At 36.9% G+C, this 23,106-nt stretch overlaps 2 protein-coding genes across 2 annotated transcripts in view; both read right to left on the bottom strand.

Moving 5' to 3' along the window:
- Positions 1 to 5,217, bottom strand: part of lrp2b (low density lipoprotein receptor-related protein 2b) — a 54,156-nt gene extending 48,939 nt beyond the window's left edge. Inside the window, exons 1-7 of the mRNA XM_041815855.1 lie at positions 5,055 to 5,217; positions 3,869 to 3,979; positions 3,612 to 3,734; positions 3,050 to 3,166; positions 2,784 to 2,894; positions 849 to 965; positions 136 to 252 (exon numbers count right to left, since the gene is read on the bottom strand). Coding sequence (XP_041671789.1) covers positions 136 to 252; positions 849 to 965; positions 2,784 to 2,894; positions 3,050 to 3,166; positions 3,612 to 3,734; positions 3,869 to 3,979; positions 5,055 to 5,124 — 766 coding nt within the window. The 5' untranslated portion in view covers positions 5,125 to 5,217. The remainder of the gene's footprint in view (positions 1 to 135; positions 253 to 848; positions 966 to 2,783; positions 2,895 to 3,049; positions 3,167 to 3,611; positions 3,735 to 3,868; positions 3,980 to 5,054) is intronic.
- A 4,283-nt stretch (positions 5,218 to 9,500) lies between these two features.
- muc13b (mucin 13b, cell surface associated) lies at positions 9,501 to 21,494 on the bottom strand. Its single transcript, XM_041815987.1, has 12 exons — positions 21,360 to 21,494; positions 18,984 to 19,598; positions 18,736 to 18,858; positions 15,774 to 15,880; positions 15,500 to 15,558; positions 15,197 to 15,369; positions 14,325 to 14,453; positions 14,180 to 14,222; positions 14,033 to 14,070; positions 13,192 to 13,279; positions 11,791 to 12,052; positions 9,501 to 11,216 (listed from the first exon to the last, which is right to left on the bottom strand). The coding sequence occupies exons 1-12, from the start codon at positions 21,412 to 21,414 to the stop codon at positions 11,031 to 11,033; spliced, it is 1,878 nt and encodes a 625-aa protein (XP_041671921.1). The 5' UTR covers positions 21,415 to 21,494; the 3' UTR covers positions 9,501 to 11,030.
- Positions 21,495 to 23,106: the final 1,612 nt, after the last annotated feature.

Here is a 23,106-nt window from a genome sequence, read left to right as displayed (position 1 = left end):
AAATTAAACTTAAACTTTTAAAGAGTGAATTATAAAACCCATAAAGACCATAAAGTTACATGAAAATTTGTTGTAAATTCGTTGAGATATCTCTCACATTACACCCGTACACCCTTCAAAAGAAAGTCTTCTTACCACATCCTCTCTCATCACTGTAGTCGCCACAGTCGTTAAACTGGTCACACACCCAGTACTGAGGAATACAACGACCACTGGTGCATGTAAATTCATTACCGCTGCAGCTCTGGTAAACTACAAAAATAAAAAGAAACTAATGTTTTGTCTGATTTCCATCTAAATGATTTTAGTATAGTTTTACAACACATGGGCATATTACAGAACATAAGTCAATTTAATAAGACAATTAATTACCTAATATAAGAGTAAACACAATGGCCAATACAAAACTAGACTTTAAACTTGATTTTCAATTTTCAACAGCAAAGATTTACGCAATTTTTCACATCTATAAATAACAGTCTTCCCCTTCAAAATAAAAAACTGCCCACTTGAAATAAAATATGAGTCTATTAACCTTCAATTTTGCATTTATTACCTTTGTATAGCTTTAAACCTAACCTTTATAGCTTTTTATACCTAACCCTACTCTATATATACTCTACATACCATTAGGAGTTGTATCATAGTTCTAAGATGCCTGAATCTCAAGTTTGAAAGGGACCAAACTGAATTTTGAATTAGTGCCATTGCAATTCTTTCTTATTCATTGATTAACGAGACGGATTTTTAACAAGATACTGTAATACAAAAGAAATACAAAATTCATGAGACTAATCAGCTTCATGGTCAATAGAGAAGAGATATTCCAGTTTTATTTTCATGCTTACCACAGTCTTGTTCATCACTGTTGTCTCCACAGTCATCCCAGTGGTCGCACACAAAGGAGTGAGAAATACAGTAACCATTTGTACACTCAAACTGGTGAATGGGACAGTGTTCTGTGGCTGGAAGGTAAAAAAAAAAAATCATAAAAAATGGTAGAAAGGTTAAAGGTTTGTAAAGTTAATGATAACTGTCTACTGTTTGATAGCGTTATCAAACAACTGCATTTTCAACGGCACGTCTCGTGCACTTTGATTATTGTACAGCTAGCTTACTAGCAAGCTAGAGATTTACGTTACTGACGATTATGTAGTTACCAAATATTGTTAAAATTTAAAAAAACAACCCTGCATATTTTGACATTACTTACAGCTGTTTTATAAAGAGTAAACCTTTTAGGCTGAAATGAAAATTATTCGGTCAGCTGCTCAGACATTATTTTTCGTTGATAATATTAGCCTAGCTAAAACAACACAAAGATGGCAACCAGAAGCATCTCTGCAGCTACAAAGTACAAGATAAAGATAGTAAAACTTAACACAACAAAGACGACTAAATTTGAGTCTTGTTTTGAATAATATAATGTGAATGCTGTCACTACTACTAATATTAGCACCAATAGTAATAGTAAGACTAATTGTAAGTAATTTATTTATTAAAATAACAAAAACACAAATATCTTGAATTTTTTTTTTTTTTTTTACCATGACTTGTTATTGAAAATCTGAAAATTTAATCACAATAATCTCCGAATTTCTGTAGTTAGTTGTAATTTATTGAATAGTTTTAATCACTATATTTCATTTTATTCCATTTTGCTTCAATCCTTTTAATGTTTTTGCCCTGATTTCATAATCTCTAGCCTTTATTTTGTTTCTATTCTTATTGTTTTTTATTATATTCTACTCTGACTCTTCCTAATAATTTATATGCATATTTAGTCTTAGGTGTCTGTTTAGTGAGGTCTCTGGCTTGCCTGGGTTCTCGTTCTCCTGGCGTCTATTGTTTGGGTTGATAATGTTGGCCAAATTTCTCATGGATTCGTTTGATGTTGGGGTTTTGTTTCTTGTTATGTCCTTTCTTTGTTGAATTTATACCTTGCTTATTGTCAAAGCACTTTGTAAACCATTGTTTCAAACATGCTATACAAATAAAGTTATTATCTATATTAATGGTATTATTAGTATCGCCACATTTTAAAATTCCACCATTTTCCATTTAAAACTGATTTTGTGTCATTTTGGAGTTTTCTACTGCCCTAAGGTAAGGATTATTGACTTCCTGTTTGGATATAGACCTGTTTTTAAAGGTACATAGATCTAAGACTATTGCATGGCTTGCCCACAGAAAAAGGAACTTTTTATGGATTGAAAAAGAAATAAGTGGACAGTAAAAAAACGTAAGTTTGATTTTTTAAAAGTGAAATGAGATATTAGACACTGATGTGGCTTAAACAATGTGTACTGAAAAGGACAATAAAACATTAGATTAATTGCACTTTTAAAAAAAGATACTGGACTAATTGAAGATTTTAGTTCATCGTAAAATAAACTGTCTTTTTTGAAAGTGGGGCTTATAGAATAAATGAATTAATGAATTAATAACTACTGTTAAGAAGTCCCAACAATTACCTGAAAAGATTAAGTACAAAAACTTGCTGTCTCTAACCTCAACCTAACTTTATGAATACCATTTTTACGATCAGAATGGTGGTTTCCATTGTGTACACAGAATTTGATGGAACGCAAATCTCAGTTTTACCTGAATTGATTTGTCTATCTCACTGACTTAAAGATGTACTCCTGTTACTGTTGTATCGTCAAAAATAGGAGGAATTACTTTGGGGCAATGCTTCACGAGTTTAAGTGACTGAAAGTGTTACGGAGAAAGACAGTTTTCTCTTCTTAGGTTCTGCAAACAATATCTAAATATCTACTTACCACAGTTGAATTCATCAGAGCCATCTCTGCAGTCTTGTAGTCCATTACAATGCCCGGCGTTGTTGTAACAGGCCCCATTAGCGCACGTCTTTTCAGGGCACTGTGGATAGTCTGTGGAAAACACAGATGACATATTTTTTGTGACATAAAGATTGAATATGGAGAGGAAAAAATATGTGACACTATAGCTGTGTTTATAAATGTTGGACTGATGTACTGTACAAACATAGTACACTTAGTGTATTATAAATTTAAAAAGGTCATACCGCAGTTGTTCTCGTCAGAGTTGTCTACACAGTCGTTCACATGGTCACATCTGTATATTACAGGGATACACTGGCCTTCCCCGCATGTGAACTGGTCTGGGCTGCAGGTGCGTCCATCTACACCAAGAACCATGTAAGTGTTTTGGTATGTTAAGACACTTGAAGGGATATGAGGAATTTTATCATGTGTTTCTTCTTTGTGTTTGCATTGCTTTCTTCTATCTACATTCAGAGACAGGATCATTGAAAAAAAAACTTTCAAGTACTTATCTTTCAAAGCTTGGGACAGTTTCTTTTTTTTAATGTCTTGTTACTTTAGAAGGGCCCAAGGTTTGTACAAAGATGTGGCCATCTAGTGTTTCAATCTATTTCTACACATGTGAAGAGCATCTAATACACAAGTTATGGAATACTTAGTTTTTTTAACCGTCAGGATAAATTAACAAGATTTAAAAACCTAAGGAAGCACTTAGACATGGACTTTTTAAGTGGACAATAACATTTTCCTAATGTTCGTTTGTTTTATATTTTCAGCTTAGCCTCATCAAAATAGTCTTCGTACCACATGTTCTTTGCTCATCCGAGCCATCCTCACAGTCTTCCTCTCCATCGCAGACAAACCCCGCAGAGATGCATTCACCACTTGTCACACATTGAAATTCCTGTGAGGTGCATTGTGGAGGTGCTGCAACAAACAACAGCATAATCATACATATATACACATAAAGAGCTCATTATTATGCTCTTTTTTAAACCACAAAAAAATTAGAAACATGCTTTTTTCTGTTTGGGTTGTTTTTTGAAGGTTGCAATACTCACGACAGTTCAGCTCATCTGAGTCATCTGTGCAATCCTTAGTCCCATCACACCTCCAAGCTATGTCAATGCATTGCCCGTTGGTACACTGAAACTCTGTACTATCACAACTTCCTGCCAAAAAAGAAAGAATACAAAATAAAAAAAGATTTTTGGGTGGGCTTTTTGCCTTTTTTTTAGATGGGACAGCTTAAAAGAGACAGGAAACACAGGGAGAGAGAGTGGGGGAAGATATGCACCAAACAGTGCAGAGAGCGGGAATCAACCCTGCGACCAGTGCAGTGAGGACTGTGGCCTCTGTATATGGGCGCCTGCTCTGCCCGCTGAGCCAAACAGGCACCCAGTATTATAAATTTAACAAAAATCCACATAAATCCTTTATGTACTGCTGTTTTTGGTTCAATATCTAGTGCAAGAGGTCATCTACACACTCAATATTGTTTAATTTACTCTTAATTACAGGGAAGTGTAACATCAGATGTCCGTGTTGCTTAATTGAAAAATTAACAGCTTTTTATTGTTTCCTTGACAAATGAGTTACTATGTTTATGACCACTACAGCCACACTCTGTGTGCTACATTTGAACCTTAAAACATGTGATTCGGCCATTAAAAGATAGTTAATTCTTCACTATGAATTCAAAGTCGGTCTTATGACCTTGGAGAATACAGGCCATCACAGGAAATATATATGTGAATGAATCAGCATGGAATGCACTTTATGTTCGTTGGCAGTCTATTTGTGTTTATCATTTAAAAGGCATCTTGTATCTGTATTGTATATTATCAATTCTAAAAACCCTGCATGGTATTAATTTAAGATTTCATTTTAATTACTGATAAAACATAAGGGTGCGCCTTTACCTTAACACATTACATGTTAGTGCAAACTTTGGTAATCGATTATTTTAGAGCTATAAGGATTTTAAAACTGTTAGAATCCCAACAACAGCTTGATTTTAAGTAACGGTGTAAATATTTCTTAAATGTAAGTATCAAACTGCTCACTTGTTACATTTGCGGATATCATTATTACACATGAAGTCCCTTAAAACTTCATATGATGACAGTGACACTCTGATGATCTGAAAAAAACATTATTATTAACAATTCCCTTTCACTTTTATTCCACTCTCATTACTCAGTTCAACTACATGAAAAATGATAATATACCAAGAAAAGCACATACCTTGAGTGGGTCGGATCTCTTGGTACAGCAGTAAAAGACACAGAAGGTGAAGACCGTTAAGGCCCATCATTTAAATCTGGTTTAAGTTTGACGAAGTATGAACATTCATGCTAAATCTGACCCTGCTAATCCAAGCGAGCTGCAGGGAAGGCACTGACTTTGGGAATAAGATGTATGACCCCAGAGAAACCAGCAGACCAACAGTGTGACAGGGGAGGAATACAGCTTTTTATGACTCGCTCCTTTACATAAAACTCATCGAAGATTAACTTTTACCTGTTCCTATGTTGTCGACATCAGCAAGAAAAAAAGGTAACCTCTCATTTTTTTGTAACAGGTGGTTGAAGGTTCAGACTGTGACTGAAAACAGATTTTGTAAAGAGAACATTCTTTTCTGTATTAAGGATTGCCAGCACATTAAAGCACATCTGACATGCTGTTTTATTTGATAAGACAGAGAGGACAGAGCACATATTTCTTTTAATGGAAACCCATTTAAGAGGATTTTTATACTTTAAGCTACATAAACATTTTTTGGATTATTTGCTTCAATGCATTCATGAGATACTGAGTTCATAAGAAAGGGATGCTAATCTAAACAGTTCATCTTTGAGTCACAGGGGGCATTTGTGCATAGTTTGAAGAAAATCTCTCCAGGCATTCAAAAAATATATTTTTCTCAAGCAAGAGATGAACATGAGCCTTTTGACCTTAACCAACAGACTCTTTTCATTTATGCCTCAAGACAAAGCCAACATTTGTATAAAGTTGTTAAAAGTCCCTTAAGCTTCATGACACATTGTGTCACAAAGGAAGGAAAATCAGGCTCAATGACTTTGACTTTTAACATATGGCCTCAAAAGCTAATAATTTAATCAATGAGTCATTTCTTATATTTGTACAAAGTTTAAGGGGAACCCTTCAAAGCATCCTCAAGAACTGACCTGGGAAGCAAAGAATGACTATAAGGCCTAATGACCTTGACACTTGACCTATGAGCTTTAAAATCTAATCATGCTATCCTTGAGTGAACATTTTGTTTGAAAAAGACCCCTTGTATCTTTCTTGAGATATTGCATTGAGAATCAGGGTATTATTGTGAGGCCCAATGATCTTTGGTCCAAACACGGTTTTGCTTGTCTGTCCACCGACTGAAGCCCAACATCATATGGCCCTCAGTCTGACACTTACTTTTTACAAAATCAGACATGACTTTGATGCTGCAGCTTAAAAGACATTTACAGTTGCAAGAAAAAGTATATGAACCCTTTGGGATTTCTTGGATTTCTGCATAAATTGGTCATAAAATGAGTTCTGATCTTTATCTAAGTCACAACAATAGACAAACACAGTCTGCTTAAACTAATACCGCACAAAAAATATGTTTTCATGTTTTTATTGAACAAAACATGTAAACATTCACAGTGCAGGGTAGAAAAATTATGTGAACCCCCGGGGCTAATGACTTCTCGAAGAGCTACACACATGGACAAAATTGTTGGTACACCATCAGGCAATGCTTCATGAGAAAAGCAAACTCAAAACACCTGCCTGGTGTGGTGTGCTTTTATAAGGCAGGGTAGCTTTAACCAACACATCCAATCTCATCACATTGATTGGACTCCAGGTTGGCTGACTCCTGGCTCCAATTACACACATGGACAAAATTGTTGGTACCCCTCTGTTAATGAAAGAAAAACCCACAATGGTCACAGAAATAACTTGAATCTGACAAAAGTGATAATAAATAAAAATTCAATGAAAATTAACCAATGAAAATCAGACATTGCTTTTGAATTGTGGTTCAACAGAATTATTTTAAAAAACAAACTCATGTAACAGGCCTGGACAAAAATGATGGTACCCTTAACTTAATATTTTGTTGCACAACCTTTTGAGGCAATCACTGCAATCAAACAATTTCTGTAACTTTCATTGAGACTTCTGCACCTCTCAGCAAGTATTTTGGCCCACTCCTCATGAGCAAACTGCTCCAGTTGTCTCAGGTTTGAAGGGTGCCTTCCCCAGGTGGCATGTTTCAGCTCCTTCCACGGATGTTCAATAGGATTTAGATCTGGGCTCATAGGAGGCCACTTCAGAATAGTCCAATGTTTTGCTCTTAGCCATTCTTGGGTGTTTTTAGCAGTGTGTTTTGGGTCATTATCCTGTTGCAAGACTCATGACCTGTGACTGAGATCAAGCTTTCTGACACTGGGCAGCACATTTCTCTCTAGAATACCTTGATAGTCTTGAGATTTCATTGTACCCTGCACAGATTCAAGACACCCTGTGCCGGATGTGGCAAAGCAGTCCCAGAACAGAGCCTCCTCCATCTTTCACAGTAGGGACAGTGTTCTTTTCTTGGTATGCTTCATTTTTGCGTCTGTGAACATAGAGCTGATGTGCCTTGCCAAAAAGTTCCAGTTTTGTCTCGTCTGTCCATAGGACATTCTCCCAGAAGCTTTGTGGCTTGTCAACATGCAGTTTGGCAAATTCCAGTCTCGCTTTTTTATGATTTGTTTTCAACAGTGGTGTCCTCCTTGGTCATCTCCCATGAAGTCCACTTTGGCTTTACGTGGTCGTCCTGTAAAGATGACTGCAAGAGCACAGCGCAGAATGCTCAATGAGGTGAAGAAGAATCCTAGAGTGTCAGCTAAAGACTTACAGAAATCTCTGGCACATGCTAACATTTGTGTTGACAAATCTACAATAAGTAAAACATTCACCAAGAATGGAGTTCATGGGAGGACACCACGGAGGAAGCCACTGCTGTCCAAAAAAAAAACATTGCTGCACCTTTGAAGTTTGCAAAAGAACACCAGGATGTTCCACGGCACTACTGGCAAAATATTCTGTGGACAGATGAAACCAAAATTGAGTTGTTTGGAAGGAACACACAACGCTATGTGTGGAGAAAAAAAGGCACAGCACACCAACATCAAAACCTGTGAAATATGGTGGAGGGGCCATCATGGTTTGGGGCTGCTTTGCTGCCTCAGGGCCTGGACGGATTGCTGTCATTGATGGAAAAATGAATTCCCAAGTTTATCAAGACATTTTGCAGGAAAAATTAAGACCATCTGTCTGCCAACTGAAGCTCAACAGAGGATGGGTGATGCAACAGGACAATGACCCAAAGCATAGAAGTAAATCAACAACAGAATGGCTTCAACATAAGAAAATACCCCTTTTGGAGTGGCCCAGTCAGAGTCCTGACCTCAACCCAACTGAAATGCTGTGGCATGACCTCAAGAGAGCGATTCACACCAGACATCCCAAGAATATTGCTGAAATTAAACAGTTTTGTAAAGACGAATGGCCGAAAATTCCTCCTGACTGTTGTGCAGGTCTGATCTGCAACTACAGGAAACGTTTGGTTGAGGTTATTGTTGCCGAAGAAGGGTCAACCAGTTATTAAACCTAAAGGTTCACATACTTTTTCCACCCTGCACTGTGAATGTTTACATGGTTTGTTCAATAAAAACATGAAACATATCATTTTTTATGTGGTATTGGTTTAAGCGGACTGTGTTTGTCGGTAGATGTGACTTAGATGAAGTTCAGAACACATTTTATGACCAATTTATGCAGAAATCCAAGAAATCGCAAAGGGTTCACATACTTTTTCTTGCAACTGTGAGTCATGCATTAACTTAATTTGATTAAATTTCCCTTGTTTTTTAACTCTACTGTAGATGTTAAATGATAGATGGGCCCAGTGTTGTTCTAAAAAAGACAGCTGTTTAATAAAGGAATTAATACATGAAGGAAAAACAGGATAGGAAGACACCAGTCTGACACACTCTCACCCTGTAGACTTACTGACAAATAGCAACTAAGCAGTCAGTTCTTGCAGTGTTTCAGTGTTTGCAAAGGTAAGATGTTAGCCCTCTCTAGTGGTAGGATCAAAGAAGACACGCTGCTCATTTCAGCTTAGTGTATGATGGTATTAGAGCCAAAATTGGCCATGGGGGCATGTTTGATTGTTGATTTGAATTTCACCATTTATGTTCTGTTGGATTGGACTTAATGAAGCACAGCTGTTTCAATTATTGGAATCTAGATCATATTGTGTACTTACTTCCTTGGAGATTGTATTGTTGATTTGCCAAGAGCATGCGTCCAGAGATAGTTACACAAGTCACATCACATCTCTTTGAACTTCTGTTGAATGAATTAGACTTCTTAAAATAGGTCTCAACAGCTAATATACAGTATTTGAAGAGACACTAAGTTGAATGAATACACTGTATATAGATAAGGTATTTGAAAAATAAAATAAATAAATCAACACTGATGAAGGTGAGTTGTTCGTTGATTATCCTATTTCTTGCTTTAGAAAAAAAGCACACCACAACCACTTGAAGTTTTTAAGAATTGTATTTATTTTATCAACAGCAAACAGCACTGTGAATTGGTTTAAGAACCTCACTGTCAGAGCTCAGTGTTTGCAGGCATGAGGTTTACTTCGAGCTCACTAACTTTAAACAAAGGTGTGCCTCAGTGGTCCTACCTGTGGCCATTCCTGTTCATTCTTTCTATAAATGACATCAATCCAAACAAGTGTAATACTTATTTTCATTTTTATGCTGATGACACTCTAATATACTGCTGAGCCCCCACCCAAGACCAAGCTCTCTCCCCGCTACTTGCTTCTAATGTATAATTGTCCAATGAAATTTCTATGAGCTGAAACGTGGACAAAAAAATATAATTCGAATGTGTTGCTGCCTGACTTGGCTAGGATTATCTTGAGCAAGTTTTTTTTCCTGGTAAAGTATAGGTTAAATTTTAAAAAATCAATTCAAGGACACTATGTATTTCGTAAAGCTTGAAAAAATTAAATACACCCTAAAAGGCTCCTTACAGAGTTTTAGGAAGACTTGGACTCCATTTTTAGAGTTCTATGATAGCCTACAAGTACCACTGAATGAAGATGAATGAATGAAGCAGTTATGCAGTTTTTACAACCCTTAGTAACTCATATAGTAATTTAGAAACATTGATGTGTTCTCATGTATAGAATCTTGACTTCAGGGGACAGCTGGGTGGGGAGAAGGATGGGTGGGATTGAAGGAGGGTTGGGTGGGTTATTGGGGGGTAAGAGAAAGGAATCTTAAAATGCTGTAACTACCTTAAAGCAGCAGCTGCTCTATGTTTAAATACACTTTTGCTTGCAGTGTTTGCTGCAAAACAATGTATGATGTGTTCAAATCAAAATCTAATAAAAATTGTAAATAAATAAATAAAAACTCAATTCATTCTTTTGTATTAATACATATTTATGGATTGAACACTGAACTGAAATTTCTTAGATCTTTGTTTCATTAGCATTATACAATAATTTAGTGGCAATAAAAAATGACAGTTGACTTAATATATATAGTCAGTAATACAAAAAAGAACAACAAACAATTTTCATGGTAAACATTTTACACAAAACAATAGATAGATAGATAGATAGATAGATAGATAGATAGATAGATAGATAAAAATTTGATCGGACCAAAAGAAGCTCGTCTCATAATAAAATTAGTTTGACATTATAACTCAACATTAACATTTGATATAATGTCATAACTACTACATTCACCAACGAGCAGGGCAGTAATTGGTCAAACGATGAGTTTTATCTTATAGATTCTGGCCCATGTGTTTTATCATGATCCGTGAAATCTGACGTCTTTGGTACTGAAAGTGACTTAAACATTTGAACAGACTTGCAGTCTACCCCATATCCCAAACTTTCATAATGGAAACAAAAATGAAAGTGGGCAGCTTATAATTGGCCACAATTTAATTCAAACTATGCAGGTCAATGTGTTGAAAGCACATTACTGTAGGAACAATTGAATTAACCACTCCTTCAATATGCATAACTCTTGACATAATGGTGAATTTATGGTGTATTTATTTGGGTCAGTTAAAATGTCTCCAAGTTTTTGATCTGGATGGAAGTCCATTTTCTGTTACTTATTAATATAACCGTCTCCCATTGTCATGGATGTAGTTAAAGTTGGTATTTCCCTGGTTGGAGGAGTACGGGTTCTGAGGTCGATTCTGGGCGTAGGGGTTAGTCTGGGATCGAGCCTGAGCGTAGGGGTTAGTCTGGGATCGAGCCTGAGCGTATGGGTTTATGTCGTCAGGGTCGTCATAGAGCTGCTGCAATGAAGGGAGAATTTTTTTGTTATTAGTGATGGTAAAAGATGAACAAAAATATTCAACAATAACAGAGGACAAAGCTCTTTTAAAAAAATAACTCCTGACAGTTTCACATCAGTATACTCCTGAGATCTTTCTGAATAATTCATAGTGGAGAGTTTTCTGATTTGCCTCCTTTCTTATGGTTATAGCTCTGTTACTTTTAAACCTATTGCATCATATCCAACAGTCGAAAAACAAGTTAGCAAACAGCAGACTGGATGTATAGCAGCTTGTGAAAATAATGACAGCTTTACAGCAGTTCACATTTTGTATGTATTCTACACAAAGTTGATTTCTCTGTTTTGTTTCTTTCCTAGCTTTTCTCTACACATACGCCATTTGACTTCCAGGTCAACATCTAACATTAACACTTAGAGCTCTTGAACCTGCTGCATGGACGTATACTTTCACCACAAGTTTTCGTGAAAAAAAAACATTACAAGAGGGCCAATATGGTTTTTTATGCTCCCAACCTAAAAACTTAGTGAAATATCCAGGAGTTTTGTGCATGTGTGAAAATGCCCAAACTCACCTGGTTCTTCCCAGCAGAGACTAGATTTTGCCGGCTGTTGCTGGGAGTCATCTCCAGGTTGGTCCTGCGGTCGATGCCACTTGAGGTCATAGCCCTTGGGATTTTAGGCACCCCGGCAAAAGTACTGGTTGTACCATTCAAAGAGGCTGCTTGGCTGTTGGTTGAGCTGCCGTTGACTAATGGTGCTTTTGCAGAAAAGTTGCTGACATTCCCTTTCCCAGTGTCTTTTTCTTTGTTTTTCTTGGACTTCTTCTTGGTAGGTCTAAAAAGATAGAACAAGGTTATTTGTTTACTTTTGGGGCTTTTATACACTTAATTATAATAGGACAGCGATTGAAGCAGGAAATATGGAGAGAGCGTTAGGAATGACATGCGGAAAAGGAGCCACAGGTCTAACTGGACCTACTTGGAGGACTTCAGCCTACTAACATGGGGTGTGACAAAACCCCTGACCTAACTTTATCATTCTTTGAGTAAATTTAGATTTGATTAATTAGAGATTTTAATTGTTAATGAGTTTGGAAAAATAGATTCATATTTGGTTCCATATATCTAAATTTATTTGCATTTGAATTTAAGCCAAGTTAACAAAAGGTGAAGTGAAAACATTTTGTAACCAGCCCTGCGGGTCCTGGGCACCCAGTATAGGATGAGCTGGATCAGGGCCAGGTGCACATAGAGGTGCAGCAGCCATTCCTGTATCAGGAAGTTGACCCTTCTCATCCCTGCTCTCCTGAGCATGTCAGCATTAGACACATGGTCTTGCCAAGGATACCCAAAAGATGTGCTGAAGAGGATTTGCCACAAAGGTGTCCAATCGGTGCCTCCGGCCATCAGTCAATGTTCAGGCCTCACAAGAGTATAGCAAGACCAGAAGGGCAAAGGACCGAAAGACTCTGACTTTCGTCCACATGCTCAGATACCAGGAACAACACACTGTCTTGCTCAGTGAACCCATCACCCTGTGTGCAAGTCCAAGTCTGCGGTTGAGCTCAGCCTCGCAGCCAGCGGATCAATGCATTATGCTGCTAAGCTAGATGAGCTGCTCTACAGCTTCCACACTGTCACCATTCACAGACACAGATTCTGTGGGAGCATCCAAGGCATCCCTAAATGCCTGGATCTTTGTTTTGGCACAGGAGACATGCATTCACAAGCTTCAGCCTCCTCACTTAGCAAGATAAGAGCCCCCACAAGGACATCTATAGTCTGTGCAAGGATCACAGCATCAAATGATGCTCCACAGTTTGCTGCCCCTGTTACCTGCCCCATTATCCAGTAATAGTTTGCAGTAAGTGCCAGGGTATGAAGGGTTATTGAGCAACATGAACAAGTGAGAATATAGCAAAGAAGTAGAAGAGAAAAAGTGCAATATGGTGAATGGGTTGATGAGAAACTCACCTGCTTGCCAGTACAATCATACCAATGACTGAGATGAGCAGCAGTCCCCCAAGCACAGACCCAACAATTGTTAGCACAAATTTCCATGCTGAAAAATAACACAGTGACAAGGATATCAATGATCAGGCTTTGCTGATGAAATGACTTAAAGCTCATGTTGGAATTCTATATTTGTGTTAATTTTAGTGCCCCTAGTAGACAAAGAGCTATCTCACGCCCCTGCACCGATTTTGTTGTGTACATATGTTTTTTTTATTTGTACAAAGAATGTTATCACACCATCTTGTAACAGACATTTAGTCAATATTGCCGTTCTCTATTGCTTTGTGTGACACCTACACTGCAGCAGTGGTTTCAGGCATTAAAATTAGGAATGCAGAAATAAAATTATCATGTTTCTGATGGTCTGCTTTGCTGTTGAAGGTTATAAAGAGACATTACCATTGATTTTAGTTTGTTTCAGAACCAGTGAAAAACCTTGCACAGAAGCTTTAAACCATGCTGTATTTTAAAATATACCATATTAAAAAGAAAAACAAAATTTAAAGTTTCAGCCTTTTTTACACATTTTTTATACACTATTACTCATATACTTTTTACAATCTACATCAAATAAGCATGATGACACATCTAGCTGTCAGAAAAAAACAGGATGACTTTTTGGACTAAAAATTACTTGCACCTGTACTGGAAAAGATTGGCATAGAGATAAGTCATACTAAGTTGTCCATAGGGGGCACCAAAATCAATACAAACTGAAAATTCCTCACAGGAGACATGCAGATTGATTTACTTAAATGTATTTTTTTGTTCATTTTTTTCAGACAAATTGTATACTCACATTCATTGCAGTTAAAGCCAGAATAACCATAGGGACAACTGAAAGATAAGAAAATGGTTCATTTAATAATAATGATACAAACATGATACTACGACTGGCCCCAAAAATTTGAAAATGTTGCTTAATAAATTGTCACATATAACTTACTTGACACAACTGTCTTTCTCAGGTTTTTTCCCACTGGGACAAGCTGTAAAAGTAAAGAGAGTTGAGATTGTTAATTCCAAGAATGGCTGTCAAAGTCTCTCTCACTGGCTCTCTTTCGCTCCCTTTGACCCACACTTTCCCTTACCGATGCACACTCTGTCGCTGTAGGCCGTCTTGATGTACCCTTTTTTACACTCACAGGTAAAAGATCCAGCACTGGCTTCACATGTAGTGGTGTCCCCATCACAGGAATTTGTATCACACAGATTTTTCGCTATAAACACAGAAAAAATAAGAAGATTAGAATATGAAATAAAGCACACAAAGAGCACATAACAAAAAATATTTACAGCATGAAATAATCTGAGGTTGAAAATATAATAAAAGTAAAATCATTAGCTGTGAAACATCAAACCATTTTCTTCACAATAAAAAATTCAAATACTACATATTGTATGCTACAGCATCATTTTAGATATTTTGTCATAGTCTGGCAAGAGGACTTTTTCATTTTGAGCTATTTAAAGATTAAAAGCTAAGCATTTTTGTCATATTAAGCCATGCTTCCATTTATAATTATCATTACAAGTTCCCGATCTTAGGTCATCATGGATCAAAAGCCATAAAAACTTCTTCAACTTTGGGTATGAACAGAAAAAAGCACTTGAAATTAGATAACCAGCCTTTGTGATTACTGTGATTTATGTAAGGAAAAGCCAGGAATTGCAGCATGGACAAACAATGAACCTCACTCTGTTATAGTTTGTTAAAACTCTGAAAAACAAGTGAACAAGAAAACCTCACATTTTTGCTTTTCCTCTAAATTCAAAATATTTTTTAGTCAAATAATCGCAAACTATACTATCAAATTGCACGATAACTCTCTAGTAACAAGCTATATGTAAAATTTTTCTTTCCTGTTTTCTTTGTCCAGTACATAATGTAAATTGTCAGTTTATTTTAGAATATGCTGCAACAACAGTATATAGCAAAATTTGTATAAAAGTACAAAATTACCTTCAAGTTTTGCTTCTTTCAGCACGGAGTCGTCAGCTAAGTCTTCAATCCCATTTTTAAATGCTTCTGTAACTTCAGTTGTTTCCAATTTTGATCCTGCCTCGAATATGTTCTCCACTTGAGCCAGGACCCCCCTCTCGTTTCTGGACCCATCTATGGCATTACTTGTGGGCCTATATAGAAAAGGAATACACCTAATTTTCATTTTGTTCTGTAATTGGTGTCGTTTGATGCATGTACACTGCAGAAAGTATGTTTCAGGAATCAGAGGCAGTTAGATGATAAGAAGAAGTTGACACTTACAGCAGTTTCTGCACCGTAGAAGTAGTGTAGCCATCAGTTTCTTGAAAAACCTTTTCCAGCTGGTGATTAAGGAAGAAAAAATACACATTTATTTCGTCCAACTGTAATTTTATTGCTGTCATAGAGCATACAGCAACTTTGCACATTTTTTACCACAGGAATCAGGTTGACTATGTGTGTAGCACAGATGAGTAAGATGAGTCACTGTTGCATTTAAAAGTGGTTGCATTTAAAACACATACAGTGGATAAAAAAGAGTGAAATGATTCTTTACCTCAGAAATAATGGTTTGTGAGAGAGTTAAAAATATTTCTGATCGTGGATCTTCCATTTCATTTTCGTAGTTTTGTGTCAGGGTCAGTTCTCCAGGGAAAACCTTAGCTAAAACAGAAAAGATGTGTACTTTAGAGCATTTTAGTGGCATGGAACGGTAAGTCAGAAGTACTCTCAATTGTTGTTGTTGAAAGGCAGATGAGAAGAGCTGTCTGTTGTTTGTCCAACAGACACAGCTAGAGTAAGTAGCCAGTTAGCCTATCCTGGTGATCGGCACTTTCTTACCTCAAAGCAGAGGCAAGGTAGCTGTTTTTTTCTTCTTTACAGTCTCAGAGGTATAGTTAAGATTAATTGAAGCAAGTTTGAACAGTATGAGCTGTGTAGTACTTAGTCTGTCTTTTTTAAACATGCTAACCTTTTTCAGATTTATGAAGGGCACCTGGTCTGTCTACGTAGTGTTGAGCTGATAGACTATGGGCTTCTTATTGTCAGTAAAATCCATCTGCTAAAAATGTTAAATCAGAGGATGCATTCCATGAACTAAATAATGTCACACAAGTCTTCTGTAGTTGCTATGATTTTGAACTAGCTGTTAGCTTATTGCTAACACATAATAAAAGTGATGTTAGTTGGCATACAAAATTAGCATCTTTGTAATTTTGGTGATTATAACTTAAGAAACTATTTTACATAAAAAAATGTAAGTAACCTTTTGACCGCTAAAAAAATAACCTTAAGATTTATAGGTTAACATTTTTTAACAGTAACTGAGAAATACTCTTGATTACTTTTTTGTTGTTGAGAGGCAGATGAGAGACAGAACCTACTCATTTGTTTGTCCCACACAGACAGAGCTAGCAGCCAGGTAGCCTAGCATAAGTACTATACTTCCAAGAAGGGAAAGGTTAGCTGTTTTAGCGAGTCTAAAAAGGAACAAGTTTATTTCTATGAAAGGTTACAGTATGAGCATGTTTAGTATTCAGTCTGCCTTTTCCAAACATGCTAACCTTTTTCAATTATTGAATTAGCACACCTGCACTCACTTGTTAAAGCTGAGCTAAACAAGCTGTCATTTACCAAAGGCTTCGTATTCACCAGAAAAATTGAGATTTTTTTTTTTTAATTGTACAGTATGAATTATACAGTTTGATACTATAAAACATGTTGCATTTTGAGATTTATTTCATTAATTTGATAATGAACTCACTTTCCCAACATAGAGCTACCTACAGAAGAGGATTAGGGCCATTTTCGAAGGAGAAAATAATTTTGGACACGCAACTTCGAGATTAAAGTTGAAATGACGAGAAATAAGTCAAAACTTGCTATTACTAACAGCAGATCATAGACACTGTGTTTATGTGACAAAGAGAGAGAATCTCTATGTTGTTAAATTCAATAATGAGGTATTTCACAGATTCATTGATATGAGGCATAAAGCATTTTGTAAAGACAGGCACGAGACAGAACAGCTCTTTTTTTCCTCTCTGTCTGATCACCTGTAGAGATGCACAGGTGATAGACTCAACCTCGGTAATGGGAGAGTGAAGGCAGATTCATCAGTCATTTATTTATTGTTGTGGTGCGATAGACAACATCAATATAAACAAATCTACTGACATATCTGAAGGGCAGCATGGAGGCGCTGCATGAAAGCAGCAATGAAAACATATGGGGATTTTTATTTCTTAATTCCATACAAAAATGTAATGTACATCGTGTACATGGCTTTTTGCCGGTAACATTTTCTTTATGTATCATACACAATACTGTTGACTAGAGTTTCCAAATGACAACACGTGACAGTGTTCCTTTTTTGCCTTTTTTAACATTTTGTCATTAGCAGCAACTTGTCTATGATCAATAAATGAGCGACCAATCTCCCTTTGCTCTCCCATTACGTAATGAGGTTGAATCTGTCACCTGTGCGTCTCTACAGGTGATCAGACGGACAAGAAGAGGAAGACAGACACGAGTGATGTTATGTCCCTCCTGTTGATGTATAAGTATTTAAGACAATAACAGAGAATCATGACTGTCTCTAAAAAATGCCTTATGCCACATATCAAAATGTGAAATTATACCTCATTATTGGATTTAACAACATAGAGATTCTCTCTCTTTGCCACATAGGCTAAACACACAGCGTCTATGATCCGCTGTAAGTAATAACAAGTTTCAATTTTTTCTCGAAATTTTTACTTTATTCTTGTCATTTTTACCTTAATCTCGACTTGCCCAAAATTATATTCTCCTTTGAAAATGGCCCTATTCCTCTTCCGTAGCTAGCAGCCAGTTAGCCTAGCATAAGTGCTAGGCTACTTCTAAGTAGAGGAAGGTTAGCTGGATTTTTTTCCATCTTAAAAGGGGTAGTTAAGGGTTTTTAATCAAGGTATTACAGTATGAGCACATTTAGTACTCATTCTGCCTTTCCCAAACACCCATGCTTTTTCCGACTTATGTAGACTAGCACACCTGAGTTGACCTCTTAATGCTGAGCTAAGCTAACTGTTGCTCAACAAAGGCTTCTTCTTCACCAGAAAAATTGAGACTCACATCTTCCTCAATAAAAGCATTTGATACTACAAAACATTTGCATTATAGCATGTATTTCAGACATTTAAGGGACTGGCCTTCCAAAGTTGCGAGGATTTTGAACTATGATTTAACCTGATGCTAACACACAAAGCTGCCACTAACAAGCTTACAGAATTAGGATCTGGTTAAATCATAGTTCAAAATCCTCGCAACTTTGGAAGGCCAGTCTCTTAAATGTCTGAAATACATGCTATAATGCAAATGTTTTGTAGTATCAAATGCTTTTATTGAGGAAGATGTGAGATGTAATATAAGTAAAAAATATCCTTAGTTACCCTTGTTTGGTAGTCTCTTTTCCATATAAATGATACATATGTCTATAGATTGGTTTTCATGCTGGTGATATGCAGATAAAAAATACTTACCACCCTCACAAGTCTTTCTGTCTCCATTGTAGACATAACCAGGTGAACACAGGCAATCAAAGTTTTCATCGAACCGAGGTACACAGGTGCTGCCAATGCCACATGGGTTTGACTCGCAAGGGTCTTAAAAACAGAGGTGGAAAAAACAGACAGACAACAATACAACTGTTAATAGCACTGCGTTACATCATGAATCAATAGGATATTGAAAACAGAACAATTTTGTTTTTGGACTATAGAGAAATTACTTGGTTCAGGTTTTGTTGTTGGTTTTTCTGTTGGTGGGTCAACGGGAGCAGCTGTGGTTGGTTTTTCCGTTGGTGGGTCAACGGAAGCACCTGTGGTTGGTTTTTCTGTTGGTGGGTCAACGGGAGCAGCTGTGGTTGGTTTTTCCGTTGGTGGGTCAACGGGAGCGGCTGTGGTTGGTTTTTCCGTTGGTGGGTCAACGGGAGCGGCTGTAGTTGGTTTTTCAGTTGGTGGGTCAACGGGAGCGGCTGTGGTTGGTTTTTCCGTTGGTGGGTCAACGGGAGCGGCTGTGGTTGGTTTTTCCGTTGGTGGGTCAACGGGAGCGGCTGTGGTTGGTTTTTCCGTTGGTGGGTCAACGGGAGCGGCTGTGGTTGGTTTTTCCGTTGGTGGGTCAACGGGAGCGGCTGTGGTTGGTTTTTCCGTTGGTGGGTCAACGGGAGCGGCTGTGGTTGGTTTTTCCGTTGGTGGGTCAACGGGAGCGGCTGTGGTAGGTTTTTCCGTTGGTGGGTCAACGGGAGCGGCTGTGGTTGGTTTTTCCGTTGGTGGGTCAACGGGAGCAGCTGTGGTTGGTTTTTCTGTTGGTGTGTCACCCCCACCTTCTGTAGCAAGTAAGTCTCCTGTGGTTGAAGCAGCACATTGTAGAATTTTAATAGAGGCATGCCAACAGGTTTTAGCAACTTCTCAGTTTGAAACACTGGTAATTCAACAGAACAGATTTGGTAGCATAACCAGAGACAGCATGTATCACAGAAGCAAAAGTTAACGATCAATTTATTAAAAAATAAATAATAATTTTCTGTCTTTATCCCAATTATATTATGGACAGAATATTAAGAGGTGACTCTTGGAATCTGAAAGGTCAGTCCTTAACAATGTTTGGCTATTTGTATGCTGTCAAGTTCCTTTTTTACAATAAGGACAAAGGTCTTCTACTGAATCCATAAATAAGTAATCATGGAAGATTATTTTGCTGGCGCTCTGTCATGTTAGTATGTGAGACCGAGGTAGTTATATAATCCAGATTTTATTGTAATCTGCTTGTTACCATGTGAGTGTGATAACCAAACAGATGGCTAGAGGACACATAAACTTTGTTGCCTCGTTTGTTTCTTTTAAATACAGGTGGGTTTATTGTCCTCCAAACCACGGGCATGCACACCACTATGGACAAGAGTGTTGGAAGTGGTTATCAATAAAGTGTATTGTTTCAAGTTGATAGTTTCCCTAAGTCCTACACCAGGCTTTGAATGTTTCTGTTAAGTTTTGGAAGAGATGTTACACAGTATATTGTGAATGTGATGACAAGAAAATCAAATGGGATAACGGTTATTCCTGTGAAGGTTCAATGTTGTTTAATATATGATGTGATAATAAAAAATATAAAATGTGTTAAAGTGAACAAATAATTAGAGATTGTTATTAAGCTTTGTACTGTTTAATATGTAAATTAAAATGGAATCAGGGTATCTTTTTGGTTCTGCACCATATACTCCAGAAAGGCATTAATTATGCTTACTCCCTGTTATTTGTTTTCCTTCAGCTACCTATAGCCTGACATGGGGTATGGCAGGGTTTCGTTGATATCAAAGGTCCTATCATAATAAGTAAATGATTTGCAGCCTTCTATCCACTTAGGAGAGATGGTGAGACCATCCAGTGTTGAAACTGAGACTACGAATTTAAACAATGGCCACACTTATCGAAAAACAATATCCAAGACTCATCTGTACTTGGGTAAAAACCAGGATTTAGAAGAAACTGATGTTCACTATTTGATGGTCTCAATCCATTTTCAGAATAATGCATGTCAAAAGGGTTGAAGGTTACATCCCCACCTAGGTTAAACTATTGCTAGAGCAATATGTCACACTGATATTGAGTCTATAAATTACTTAATAAATAAAAACAATGTAAAATGTGATAGTACTTGTATTTCTATGCTCTTTAGTAAAAAGGCCAGCTTTTATGTGATATCAGCCCATTTATATAAGCCTGGAAACTAAAAACAGGTTCCCATTAAAGTGCACTTAGCTCATGTAGGACTTGTCAAGCATTAACCAAACAAGAAGTGTTAAGAGAAAGAAAGTTACCCTGACTGCAATATCCTTTTAAAGAAAGGTGAGTTGGTAAATTGTCCCTTAGGTGATATAGATTGTCTGCAGAAACACCATAGTTAAATATTGACATGTGATTGTGTGTGCACTAAATGAAACTATGAGGCAATAAATGGTTGTTAGGGAACAGATTGAAGAGTTCACTGATATCTGGATTTTAAAAACATGATGAAAAAATAAATTCAAAAAAAGAGATTTGCATCTAATAAAGCCATGTAAATTAATTTAGTCAACAGAGTTTAAATGAAACCTTAAGTGACTTACCAAGACAGGCTGTGAAAAGCCAAAGCACCACCAGGAGTTTGAAGACTTGAGCCATGGGAACAAAAAACGATGGATTAAATGCCACACAGGAAAAAAAGTCAATGAGAGCTGAGCTGACGACCTGTCAGTCCGCTAGAACCTTCACTGTAAGAGCTCAGGTGTGCTCCACAGGCTGTTTTAATCATTAGCCACTCCTAGGAGGGCGGAACGAGGGCTAAAGTACATGTCCTGACCCAGAAAAGAAGAACAGTTGTAAAAGTCTTCCATGACATGGATGTGTTTTCATCACTTTGTCATAGGTATTTTTAATACCACTATCATAAAAATAACGTCAGACAATTTTGACCAAGAGAACATCAAAAATAGAAAAGATGATTAAGTCTCTTGTTAAAAACTTTTTTTTTTTGGATTTTCAGTGAAATCATATCAGTTGCTGTTTAATAAATCATTACAGTTTCTGTGAAAATGTCATGAAACGCAAGATAATGGTGATGAATGAGTACACTAACATTAAAGCCCCTGTTGGGAGGTTTTAACTGGTTATAAAACTGACTGAAATTAATTTTGATACCTCTTTATATCCTGTAAATGCAAACAAGATGCTTGGCGTCAGGACTAGCTATTTCTTTATTTGAGTTTTAATATTTGTGACCACAGCTATGGGGTCAGTGTAAGGAATGTCTAATTAAAGCTTGCCAGTGAAATTGTGTTTATACAATTTCCACTGCAAACATTCACAACAGGAGAAACTTATGACTGTTGGGATTTAAAAAAAAAGAAAGAACAGGATTTACATAAGTCCAGGACAATATCAGCAAAGATGTAGGGTGGTGCTTTGTCCACAAGGGGCACTCAAATGGACACCAATAAAACTCTCCCACAGGAGCTTTAAACAAAATATTTCAAATGTGTGGAAGGAAATGTAGGGCAAATTGAGCAGTTGTGAACTCATCTGTGAATGTCAGAAAATTGGAATCCTATCTTTACATGTCTTGAAGCATTCCTGACTAAAAAATTAAAATACAGTTTGTTATTGCTCAAGGAGAGATAACTTTTACCACCAGCTGACATAATCTGTAATTGCTGGGATATCATCTAATCAAAGTACACAGACTAAAAAGCTTTTTTTGCTACCCAGAAACATGCTCTGCTTATAACTGCATTCAATAAAATCTACTTTATTTATATAGCACATTTTGAAAACATTGAAGTTTACCAAAGTGAGACATTTTTGAGACATATCATATATTTGAGTATAAATTGATTGTTTAAGTGAGCAGTGCATCACAGATCCAAACTAGAAAAGCACTCAGAGAGCGCAGACCTCCGCCATTAGCCCTATCTCTCAATAGTAAAGAATCCTTAAAAAAATTCCTGGATCCAGACGGTGATCTGGATCACTCCCGAAATCTAATTGTTCTTCCTTATGCCATTTCTGACATTACCTGAAAATTTCATCAAAATCCGTCCATAACTTTTTGAGTTATGTTGCTAACTAACTAACTAACTAACTAACTAACTAACTAACTAACCCCGCAGATCACATAACCTCCTTGGCGGAGGTAACAATGAAAAAGTTAGAAGCACAAGTGGTTGTAACTGCCCGCTTGAACAAGTATAGAGCAACACTTACCACCCACCTGCTCCTTATAAACGGTCTCATTACACATCCCAGAATTAGTTATATTTTTTATTTTTGCATGGAAAATAAAAGCTGCCAAAATCTGTTTTGCAGACACAGGATTTC

The sequence above is a fragment of the Cheilinus undulatus genome, linkage group 20, assembly GCF_018320785.1.
Source record: "Cheilinus undulatus linkage group 20, ASM1832078v1, whole genome shotgun sequence".
Classification (NCBI taxonomy): Eukaryota; Metazoa; Chordata; class Actinopteri; order Labriformes; family Labridae; genus Cheilinus; species Cheilinus undulatus.
Note: the sequence above shows the minus strand (reverse complement) of the source record. Positions and strands in the feature narration are given on the sequence as shown.

Coding starts and splice junctions, on each gene's coding strand:
- muc13b (XM_041815987.1), bottom strand. CDS start 21,414: ATGGCTCAAGTCTTCAAACTCCTGGTGGTGCTTTGGCTTTTCACAGCC. Junction 18,859..18,983: donor AACAACAAAACCTGAACCAA/GTAATTTCTCTA, acceptor TCTGTTTTTAAG/ACCCTTGCGAGTCAAACCCA. Junction 14,071..14,179: donor GAGAAAGACAGTTGTGTCAA/GTAAGTTATATG, acceptor CTTATCTTTCAG/TTGTCCCTATGGTTATTCTG.